This window comes from Spermophilus citellus (genome assembly GCF_964194105.1).
Source record: "Spermophilus citellus genome assembly, chromosome: 7".
Classification (NCBI taxonomy): domain Eukaryota; kingdom Metazoa; phylum Chordata; class Mammalia; order Rodentia; family Sciuridae; genus Spermophilus; species Spermophilus citellus.
The window spans coordinates 47,534,070-47,545,859 of record NC_138188.1 but is presented as its reverse complement, the minus strand read 5'-3'; the positions used below and the strand labels follow the sequence as shown (position 1 = coordinate 47,545,859).

General features: G+C 51.4%; 1 protein-coding gene across 2 annotated transcripts; it reads left to right on the top strand.

Moving 5' to 3' along the window:
• Positions 1 to 6,047: 6,047 nt before the first annotated feature.
• On the top strand, positions 6,048 to 11,013 carry LOC308652840 (triggering receptor expressed on myeloid cells 2-like). Of its 2 annotated transcripts, none has more exons than XM_081300908.1 (5): positions 6,048 to 6,292; positions 7,804 to 8,154; positions 9,462 to 9,552; positions 10,206 to 10,327; positions 10,400 to 11,013. In XM_081300908.1, exons 1-5 carry the CDS (start codon positions 6,253 to 6,255, stop codon positions 10,414 to 10,416), a joined length of 621 nt encoding a protein of 206 aa, XP_081157034.1. In that variant the 5' UTR covers positions 6,048 to 6,252; the 3' UTR covers positions 10,417 to 11,013. The 2 variants fall into 2 exon arrangements, with proteins under 2 accessions (XP_081157034.1, XP_081157035.1); XM_081300909.1 differs by having other exon boundaries at positions 6,077 to 6,292; positions 10,149 to 10,327; positions 10,400 to 11,009.
• The last annotated feature ends 777 nt before the right edge of the window (positions 11,014 to 11,790 follow it).

The following is an 11,790-nucleotide window of genomic DNA, read 5'->3' as shown; positions in this document are numbered from 1 at the left end:
AACCCCTCACAATTGCAGAGCGGTAATGAACTTTTAAAAGCATGCTAATAAGGGCTGGGGATGTGGCTCAAGCGGTAGCGCGCTCGCCTGGCATGCGTGCGGCCCGGGTTTGATCCTCAGCACCACATACCAACAAAGATGTTGTGTCCGCCGAGAACTAAAAAATAAATATTAAAAATTCTCTCTCTCTCTCTCTCCTCTCTCACTCTCTCTTTAAAAAAAAACAAACATAAAAGCATGCTAATAAAACACGCCTCTTGCCTTTCTTGCACAAGCCAAGCAGAGGAGAGAGTGTCATTCCTCACACAAGTATTCTGATTAACACTTAAAGAAGACATGATCCCTTTGGCAGCCTCAAGTGAATTAATGAACCTGGGGGTTGAGCAAGGGAGCTGCTAGCATCACAAAAAGAAGCCCCCTCCCCAGGTTAGGTACCTGCTGCTAGAGAACACACTCTACCTACAAAGTATTTACCAAAGTGGGGGAAAAATCTAGAAATAGCTCTATAGCTAAGCATCAATAATAGAAAATGCAGAGACGGAGGAGAAAGGTAGCAACACCATGAGCACGGGTCAGCAAACTCTACACTCTGGGAAATTCTACAGGATCAACAGTCTGACTCTTTCAACAAATAAACTGCAACCGAAGGAAAAGGTGGAGGGAAACTTTAAAGAGACATAAAAGATATATCACATTAGCCAACTGGATGAATGGACTTATTTGGATCCTGAATTTTTTTAAACCTGTGAAATACATTTGATATTGTTGGAACTATTAGAAGTTCTTTAAGATTATAGTAATATATTTTTATCATTTATTTATTTGTTCTAATTTGTTATATATTTGTTATATATGACAGAATGCATTTTGATTCATAGTACACATATGAGGCACAATTTTTCATTTCTCTGGTTGTACACAAAGTAGAGTCACACCATTGTGTCTTCATACATGTACCTAGGGTAATGATGTCCATCTCATTCCACCATCTTTCCTACCCCCATACCCCATCTCTTCTCCTCTCTCCCCTTTGCCCAATCAAAGTTCCTCCATTCCTCCCATGCTCCCCTGGCCAGGCCAATTGTGTGTGGATCAGCATCCACTTATCACAGAGAACATTTGGCCTTTGTTTGTTTGTTTGTTTTTGGATTGGCTTACTTCGCTTAGCATGATATTCTTACTTTTAATGCTGATTGATATTCCATTATGTATACATACCACAGTTTCTTTATCTATTCGTCTATTGAAGGGCATCTTGGTTGGTTCTACAATTTAGCTATTGTGAATTGAGCTGCTATAAACATTGGTGTGGCTGTATCACTGTAGTATATTGTTTTTAAGTGCTTTGGGTATAGACCCAAGAGAAGGATAGCTGGTTAAATAGTGTTTCTATTCCAAGTTTTCTAGGGAATCTCCATACTGCTTTCCATGTTGGCTGCACCAATTTGCAGTCCTACCAGCAATGTATGAGTGTGCCTTTTCCCCCACATCCTCGCCAACACTTATTGTTGCTTGTATTCTTAATAACTGCCATTCTGACTCGAGTGAGTTGAACTCTTAGTTTTGATTGGCATTTCTCTAATTGCTAGAGATGTGGAACTTTTTTTCATATATTTGTTGATCAATTGTATATCTTTTTTCTGAGAAGTGTCTGTTCAGTTCCTTAACCTATTTATTGATTGGGTTATTTGTTTTGTGTTTTTGGTGTTGAGTTTTTTTGAATTCTTTATATATCCTGGAGATTAGTGCTCTGTCTGATGTGCATGTGGCAAAAATTTGCTCCCCAAATGTAGGCTCTCTCTTCATCTCACTGATTGTTTCTTTTGCTGAGAAGAAGCTTTTTAGTTTGAGTCCATTCCATTTACTGATTCTTGATTTTATTTCTTGTGCTACAGGAGTCTTGTTAAGGAAGTCGGGGCCTAATCTGACATGATGAGATTTGGGCCTACTTTTTCTTCTATTAGATAGTTAAAAAGAGTCACTTTAGCATTTCATCCATAACTATGATACCTATGGATAAAATGACACAATAGATAGGATTTGCTTCAAAATAATACGTGAGGAAGGGAGAATCACCCAAGATCCGACATAGTGATGCTGTTGTTGAAAGTGGGTGATTGGCCGATGGGATTTATTATAGTATTCAATCTGTGTTTGAATATGTTTTAAATGATGCACAATAAAAAAAAAGTTGAAAAATATTTTTGAAAGAAGTGTGTGGTTGGGAGGGAGTGGAGATGGAGGCCTCAGAATGGCCCTGGGAGCAAGGCATGGGAGGGTAGCCCCTGGAGGGGAGGTGGAGGCACATGTGGAGATTTCAGGACAGAGGAGACCAGACCTTGTGAAGATGGAGGTGAAGTTGGGAAGGGAGAAATGGGAAACCCTGGAAGAGGGCATAGGTGAGAAAGTGTGTGGCTGGGGACCATCAGGGTTCGAGGGAACTGTCATCTGGGAAGAGAAAAATGGACTAGGGTGGGGGGAAGATTTTAGAAAGAAATACACTGAAGTGGAAGGAAAATCATAACAACTATTATTATTACTATTATTAGTATTATTATTTTGGTATTGGGAATGGAACCCAGGGGTTCTCTACCTCTGAGCTATATTTTCAGCTCTTTTCATTTCTCACTAAGTTGCTCAGGCTGTCCTTGAACTTCCCATCCTCCCACCTCAGCCTCCCAAGTTGCCAGGATTACATGTGCACACCACTACATCTAGTCTTTTCTTAATTTTTTTATTCATCTTTTATTTTTTTATTTTTGCCACAGCATTACAAACCCAGATAGTGAAATTCAGTGTTAAGAGACTTGCCCTGGGCCGCATTAATACAGAACTAGGTTTAAGCACAGATCTGTGTGAAGCCCCAGCCACGCGCTTAACCCCTGCTCTGTATTTCCAATTTCTGTCCCACCCCGTCTTCCTGTCCCCACACTTTGCCCCCTGTGCAGGGTGTGCATTCTCTCTGACATGGCCAGGACTTGTCCAGTTCTGATTCAATCAAATGGCAGATGAGAATGTCATCTGAGGCCCCTCCATGACTGGACCTCAGCCCAGGGATCTCTACAGTGGCTCATGCCACGTTAAGCATCTGTCTCTCATCTCCTGTGTCCTCCACCAGAATGTCCTTCTGGGCTGACAATCCTATGTCACTGCTTCTGGGCCTGCTGGCTGCTGTCCCCCTGCCTGTGACCTAACCCCCTCCCACCCCCACCCCTACCCCCACCCTCTAGCCACATTCTCCCTCTTTCTCTCTTTGATCCCTGTGAGAGATGCCTGCCCTGAGCAAGACTGAGATCCTCAACTTAGAAAAATATCAGATTTAAGAAAAGAAGAACCACCTGGCAGAATTGTCAGAGAACGGTGGTGGAGAGACAGAGAGGTGGGAGAAGGGGGCCGTCAGAGGAATCAGAGGAGGGTCATAGACTGGCACTTGAGGCCAGGAGGGTGAATCCAGGATGGTGAGATCAAACCAAAGCAGGGCGAGGTCAAAGAGGAAATTGGGAAAGGGAAGCCTTATGTGGCTGCCTATCATGAATGCCGTGGGTGGGCTCTGATGTTTGTGGTTGGTGGCCTCAGTCAATGGTGGATGGACTCCTCCAACCACCCCCTTAGGTCCATGTCTCAGGCAAGGCTGGCAGGGGCTTTCCCAGGTTGGGCTGGTGTGTCCTGATGGAGTTTGTGTTGTTCCCGCTGAGAGGCCGTTTCCTGTGCCACAGGTTCCGGTCACACTGGCCCCCAGCTTGTGCCGATATTGGCACTGGCCGTGGTCCTGGCAGGAATCTAGTGCTTCTCTGGCTGCTCAGATGGGCTGGAGTGGGGATGGGAGGAGGATGGAGGATCTGAAAGATGGTGAGGATGGTCTGGGTTGATCCTAGGGGAGGAGGAGTGGGGAGGAGGAGGAGTGTTCGGGGGAGAGCCACGATTCTGAGCAGCCACCATAGGGAGCTCACCCGGGAGCCTCCAGGAATTCTGAGAAGGACTGTCCAGCCGCTCTGAGGTCTCCGCTGAAGTTAGACATTAGGAATATGTCATGTGTCCTGTGTGTGCCATGTCAGTGCTAGCCAAGCTTCTGGGGCTTTCTTCAGCAAAGTCACCAACGTATCTAGGATCACCAAGGCTCCAAGAGACCCAAGCTGCCCAGCACAGTGACCGGCACATGAGTGGTGGTTGGATGAACGCACGCATCTGTGAACGATGAGGTTTGGGTGTCCCTAATAGAGTGGATGTGCCTCAGTGCCCAGCTGTGAGCTGGCAGGTGTCTTTGGACCCAGATTTAGTGCAGGAAAAGGAAGGAGCCTGTGCTTGGCTTAGGACAGTGCAGAAATGTTCCTGTGCTCAGAAATGAGGGTCAGAGGAACCACGAATCAGCATGCACTGGAAAAAGGGGATGTTTGGTGTGAACATGCTGCAAGTGACTGGTAAATATTTCTTGATGCCTGTCCTTTGCTATAGAGTTGAAAGGAATAAAAGAGACCCTTGCCTTGGGTAGGAAGGAAGTGGGAGAAGGAACCAGAATGGAGTATTAATGGGTCAGAAAGTGAGATAAAGATTTATGGAACTTCCGAGTTCTAAGATTTAGAAAGCTAGAAACATTTAAAATAGCACCAAAATTATGAAATGCTTTGGTACAATTAAAATTCTAGACTTGCATGTGGAAGACTAGAAATCATTGAGACAGGAGAAGCGAATGAATGAAGAGCTAAACTGTCCATCTGATAGAAGGCTCAATATTTGCTAAGGTGTCTGTTTCTCCTCAAACGGTGCCAGTCAATGCAGTTTCAATAGAAAGCTCAGCAGGTGTGTGTGTGTGTGCAAGTGGGTGTAGAAATCAATAACCCAGTTGTAAAATTTAAACTAAAGTAACTAGAATAGTCAAAACCATTTTGGAGGACCACAACCTGATCTCAAGTTTTACTATAAATTACAATAGGCAGTCGCAACAGCGTGATATTGGTAAAGAGATGGATGTGTAGGTCAGTGGAACTCAACAGGGACTTCAGCCATTTACTGACTGATGGACATTTGGTTTATTTCCAGTTTGGGAAAACTGTGAAAAAAAGCTGTGACTTTCATGTTTATAAACAAAATACTGTTCTGCAATAAAAAGAAATGAATGGCTGAGAAACACAGCTTCTCACATGTCGAGTGCATTGTGCTGTGTGAAGGAGACAGACTCAAAAGGCTACATGTGGTTCCACGCAGACGGCACTCTAGAAGGGCAGGAGGCTGCAGGGACAGAAGTCAACGGGGTAGTTGCCAGGGCTTAAAATCGGAGAGGAGGAGGTTGGCTAAGCCTGGGTCACTCTTTGCAGGAACCTGTACCTGTGGGAAAACACCCATACCCAAGGACTCTGGAAGTGTCGTGTCCTACTCTTTCCCACTGGATGGTCAGGATTTCACTCATGCCCTGTGCATAGAATAAATGCTGGTGCGAGCACGTCACGCAGCAAACACCCACTGGTCAAAGGAGGCCACGCTGGAGGACATTTCAGATGAGAGAGAGACTCCTTCCTCTCTGGGACAACCCATTTTCCCGTTCTCCTGCTAACTAGGTAATAGTCATGGTTAGTACTGTACTTTCTGAGCCTTGTTCAGAAGCCCTTTACTTGTAGGAATCCATGTCACCCTCCGACAGCGCCATATATTATCATCATGTTCATTTATGGATATGGGGACGGAGGCACGGAGGGGTTCTGGGTGTGTGGTTGCAGACACCAGGAACAAGGAAGGACAGACGTGGAGAACGAAGTCTGGGTCTATGTTCACAGAGGCTACCACACTCTGGGGTGCCAGCCCGGGGTGGGGGAAGGACTAGAAGGGCTGAATGTGAGTCATGTCCTCCCAGAGGAGCAGCTGTCCTCCGTCCTTAGGGAGCCCAGCACCGGCAGATGGCTGGCATGCAGCTGTGGGCATAGTGACCACCAGGGTAGGCCCAGCCCGGAGACTGACTGAGCGGCCCCAGCCCTGTGCTGTCACCGGGGCTGGCACTGGCCGGTGGCGGCTGGCCTCTCAGAGGTCTGGGATCCCCGGCCTCCTCCAGCCGGGCTGCAGTGCGGACTCCTCCTCCCCCCTCCTCCCACGCAGCCCCTCCTTGAATCACGAAGCCAGACCCCAGTCCTGGTGTTGCTCAATGGCCAGGAGCCCAGTTTCCTGTGCTCAGCGCCTGACGTGTGGGTCCCTCTCTTTTCTGCAGTTCAAGGGAAAGACAAGATCTTGCACAAGGCACATCAGCCCTTGGCCAGGGTGGGAGGCATGGAGCCTCTCTGGCTGCTCTTCCTGCTCTTTGTCACAGGTAGGTCCCCTCCCCCCATTCCTTCTTTCCCTCCCCTTCCTTGAACATATGACTAGGTGGAGGCCGGGAGCTGGCACTGGGCTGAATACGAAGGAGTTGGAAGTCCTTGCCTCGCCCAAGTGACCTGTTCCACACAGCGTCCCCACCTGCTGGGGGTCTACGTGCCCCCCCCCCCGGGATCCAAACCCACATGCCCACCTTGGTGGGATGGAGGCTGAAGGAGCTTCTGGCCCCCAGTCATATGGGAAGGAGAAAATGCTGACGGTGGCATCTGAGGCATGGGCTGGCAGTCGGGGGAAGTTTGGGGGGCACTGGTAGGAGCCCCTAAAATTATGAACCAAGACCAGCTTCCAGGGAGTGGCAGGGAGAGAGGGAAGGAAGGAGGAAAGGCCTGGAACTGTGACCTGCATCTCGGAGAGGACCCTCTCACCTTTGGAAGGTCCCCTTGGCCTCAGCTCTTGATGGGAGGTATGGAATAAGGGTTTTGGCCACCGAGTTGGGGGCACTGATACCCCCAATTTTGCACATGATGGCCTCTTCCATTGGGGAATGGTACTTCTCACTCCCCAAGGCAGTAGGAAACCTGGGTTGAGGAGAGGTGATGGGGTCTGTTCCTGCAGCTCCTGGTGGAGGAGGAGAGGGAAGGGAGGTGCGTGGTGGCCCGCGGTGGCTCAGCTGGAGGCAGAGGGATGGATGAAAGGGGATGCATTGGGGGTACGCTGTGCATTGGTGTCTCTGGTTCCAAAAAAGGCAGGTCGTCAGCTTCTTGGTCTGACCTTTCCAGTTTCTGTCACAATAATGGCTGGAGGCGGGGGTGGGCAGGAAAGAGGCCCAGGCAGGAGGCTACCGGTGACTCCCTGGTAGCCCCTGCCTGGCAAGAAGCGGGGTCTCCACGTCTGTCTCCTCTACCCCAAAGAGGATGCCCAAAATAGCAGCCTCATGCCTCTCCCAAAATAGTTTTGAAACAAGTCCTTCCTGAAAGGGGAACAAAGCCACAGAAATAGGGAAGCTGGAGGCTCAAGGTCAGGAGAGAGGAGTCTGTGGAGCAGTACCAGTGGGCGCCACAGAGCAGGCAAGTGAGGCCGGGCAGGGAGGGACATGCCCACTGGGAACCAGCCCCAGGCCTGAGGGGCCAGCGGCCCTGCTGTCTTGAAATGAAGACAGGACAGGAGGGGTCCTAGTCCCCTAAGACAGGAAGAAGATGTGCAGAAGAGAACTGGAGGGGTTTTAAAACTATGTGTTTCTGAAAGAGGCCCAGAGAGGGCCAGTTTCTTCTCTGAGGATGCCCAGCAAGTCAAAAAGTGAGAAAACCAGCCTCAGGACCTAGGTTTCCCGGTTCCCAAATTCCCACAAAAACATGCCTGGGCTGTGCCAGGTACCTGTTTCTTCCTCCCCATTTGTACAAGCTCCTTACGGACAGAATTTTTGTCCATTTGGTTCGCTGCACATAGCAGGTGTTCAATAAATATTTGGTATATAAATGGAGGAGTCAACGAATGTCTCCTCTGCAGAGTCGGGCGGGGTCCCCAACACCACAGTGCTCCAGGGCGTGGTGGGCCAGTCCCTGCAGGTCTCCTGCCCCTACGACTCCACCAAGCACTGGGGGCGGCGCAAGGCCTGGTGCCGCCAGCTGGACCAGGAGGGCCTGTGCCAGCGCGTTGTCAGCACGCACAACCTGTGGCTGCTGGCCTTCCTCAAGAAGTGGAATGGGAGCACGGCCATCACGGACGATGCCCTGGGCGGCACCCTCACCATCACCCTGAGGAATCTTCAAGACCACGACGCTGGCCTCTACCAGTGCCAGAGCCTCCGTGGCCGTGAGGCCGACACGCTCCGGAAGGTACTGGTAGAGGTGCTGGCAGGTGAGTGAGTGGCTGTTGGGGCCAGGCCTCATGTTTTGGGCATCTGTGTTTAGGACCATAGGGTCCCTGGGAAAACTCACAGTGTGAGTCCCATGGACGGTTTTGCAGGTTGCTCACTATGCAAGGGAGCCAAGTCCAGCGGGGACTCCTCTTGTGCCCTGGTGCAGGGCTGTGTTACCTGTAGGCGGGGCATCTCTCTCTAATTTGCATTCATTGTCGGAGTTAGCCTTGGCCCTACTTTCTCAAATTGCTTCACCCAGTCGACATCTGATTAGTCTGTGAACACCTACAGGTGGACCTTAAGGGGCAGCAGATTAATCTATTCACTTGCCCACTCTGCCAAGGAACTTATCAACGTAGATGAAGTTTTCTGGTGCAGAAAAACAGCCCTCAAAGGAATGCTTGCTGGGGAGTGTGCTTCACTTCTCTGGTCCTCCATTTCCCCATCCTGAAGGGGAAATGATGGGACTGGCAGTGTAGCTCAGTGGTCAAAAGCTTGCTTAGCATATGAGAGGCCCTGGTTTTTTCCCCAGTACTGCTAAAAAAAAGGGGGGATAGTTTATATAGAGATGATGGCATTAGTCCTGGTGACCCTAGGGGGTGACACCAGAGGCAGACCTCCTGACACTGAACTGACTTGAGATTAGCATTTCAGGCCTGAGGGGGAGAGACACCCTTGAGCTGTGCACAGGGACCACCCTTCTGCCTGTCTCTAACAGACAGCTGTGTCCCAAAGAAGGGCAAAGGTCCCTTCCTGACTCTCCTCTTTCCCAGTGACCCCATGGCCCTTTATCATCAATGAGGGTCAAACGTATCTCCTTAAGGAGGGGCGACTGCCAGCCCTGGACACCAATCCCTCCTCTCTTTCATGGAGTCGGGACACAGAGACGTGCATTTCCAGCCCTGTCAGGGTCTAAGGCTCAGTCGATTCCCAAGAGGATGGCAGGAAATGATATAGTAATAGTAACCCGTTGCTTGTGCAGACAGCCCGACAGTTTAAACCCATCCACGATTCCATCTGGATGGAGGGAGGGAGGGATGTGTGATGGAGAGAGGGATGGCAGCCCCTGAGTGCCTGTGTGACACTAGATACTCCGCAGAGTGGCTCCTGCTGACTCCTGCAGGGAGGAGGTATTCCTAACAGCCCCGCTGTCAAGGTGAGAAATTGAAATTCAGAGAGGTTCTTGACTTGATCCATGCAGAACAGGAACTCCCAGGGCCTCACTGACCCCACCTGGGTTCTCCCCACCAAGGCAGCTGGCCCGAAGGAGGGCAGAGCTGCAAAGTGACAGCTCTGTCTCCCGCAGACCCCCAGGATCACCAGGACACGGAAGACCTCTGGGTCCCCGAGGAGTCTGGGAGCTTCGAGGCAGTGCCTGTGGAGCACAGTATCTCCAGGTACAGTGAGCAGACCCCGGCAGACTCCCGCGCTGCAGAGCCCACGCCGGGTGGGGACAGAGGTCCTAGGACCACGGATTCCAGGACAATTAGAGCAGGAAAGGTCCTGTTTCCCAGGTCCTGTTTACACCCTGCCCGTCAGCTGGCATGTCTGGCGTGACGGTGCCAATGACAGGAGACTGAAATCCTTCTGTCACACTTTGGCTCTCTGATGCCTGACTGGGCAGCCCCCCACCCCTCCCCTGGCAGCCCGGGACCCCATGGGTCAGTAATAGCGAGAGTCGCAGCACCAGCCCCAGACTCCTGGGTCCCCGTCCCTTTGGTAGAACCAGAATCTCTTTGACGGGTCCATGGCTGAGTGTCGGTGTTTAAATGCTCATGTAACCACTGAGTGCACGCGTGTGTGCACACACTCACACACCTTAGGAGACCACGGGCACAGCAGACAGCTGCTGGGCCAGGGAGGGAGGGTGGTGTGCAGGCCCCGCCAGCCCCACCGGGATGTGCTGGGCAGAGTGCTTTCCCCAACCCTCTGGGGAGACTCCAGCTTGCAGGCCACCTCCAGGTTCCCAAGTGTCCTCCTTCTCTTTCTCAAGGGAGACCCCATTTCCACCTACTTCCGTCCTCCTCCTCCTGGCCTTCATCTTTCTCAGCAAGCTGCTGACTGCTGGCGCTCTCTGGGTGGCAGCCTGGCGGTGCCAGAAGCTGAGGAGCTTTCCAGCCAGCGGGCAGGGCTGTGGCTACGACCCAGGGCACCGGCTCCAGACGCTGACAGGTGGGCTGGGGAGCCTGGCGATGGCTGGGGGGGGGGCGGCAGGGCGGGAGGGCTGAGCACGGATCATTGCAGGCCCCGTGGACACATGAGAGGAGAGGACCCCAGATGGGAGAAGCTGGGGAGAGGCCGTCCAGGAGCCACCCAGCCTGCACGCTCGAGACTCCTGGTTCTGCCCCAGCAAGACATCACTCAGCCTGCACCCTGCTTGCTCTGGGGCCTGGAAGGAGGTCGTGTGTGTGTGTGTGTGTGTGTGTGTGTGTGTGTGTGTGTGTCTGTGTGTGGGGGATGTGTTTTGGGAGGCAGGTCACTTCTCAACACCTGGGCTTTGGACATTAAACACTCTCAGAAGTCAATCCACGACTGTCCTGCTTTACTGGATTTGGGCCTTCCAGAAGCTCTTCTCTTTTGCTTCCTGGCTAGGGTTAGGGTTAGGGTTAGATGAAGGAAAGCTAAAGGATCTCACTGCTCAGGGCCTGGGGTCCAGAGGTACCATGTCCCTCTATTCTCAAAGGCTCCCATCTGGCCAACCTTTTCCTTTTTCTCTTCCCTTCCCTAGATTCAGGCACCAAGTCAGGCCCCCTTCTCCTGTCATCCTCTCCCTCCTTCTCCCTCTCTCTCTCCTCTCCCTCCCTCCCCTTCTCTCTCTCCTCTCCTTCCCCCTCTCCCTCCCTCTCCCTCTCTCTCCTCTCCCTCCTGCTTCTTTCTCTGCTTCTCCCTCCCTCTCCTCTCCCCTTCCCTTCCCCCTGCTTCCTGGGACTATTGCCAGCTGTTAGGTGCAGGACAAGCTGAACCAATGTTAGCTGCAGGATGACCCAGGCACTCAAACCCCCTCTGTTTGGTCCTTTATCACCTGTTTGTGTCAAGTCCGAACACTCAGCCCCACTCAAGGCTGAGCACTCAACCCCCACCTGTCTGGTGCAATGGAAACCCACATCTAGTCCCTGCCCGTCTGCCTGAAGGCAGAAGATGACACCACTGTGTGATCCAATCACTGCTCACCAACAAGGCAGCCTGCAGACCAGAGACCCCATTAGATTTGGGCTATAAAAAGCTCCCTCCTGCCGGTCCCTCTCTCTTGCTCTTGCTCTCTTTCTTCTCTTGCTTTTGCTCTCCCTCTCACTCTCTCCTCTCCTCTCTCTTTGCTCGCCCCCCTCTTTCTTCTCTCTTTCCCTCTCTCTCTTTTTCTCCTCTGTTGCACGGCTGCAATAAAGACCTCTCAGTTGCTCAAGTGTTGTGATCACTTTCCTTTCACCAGCCTCATCCCAGCCCCAGGCGCCCCTCCACGGCCCCTCCAAGGGCTCCTGCCCCCAAGGCCCTGCACCTGGCAGGCTGCTGACTCATCCTTTCACCCCCTGAAGTTTGCATCCACCAGGCTACTTCCCTCCAGACAAGTGAGGAGGGCTGGGCCACAGTGCAGCCTATCAGAGCTGGAGATGTGGTCCAAGCCCCTCATCATATTAAAA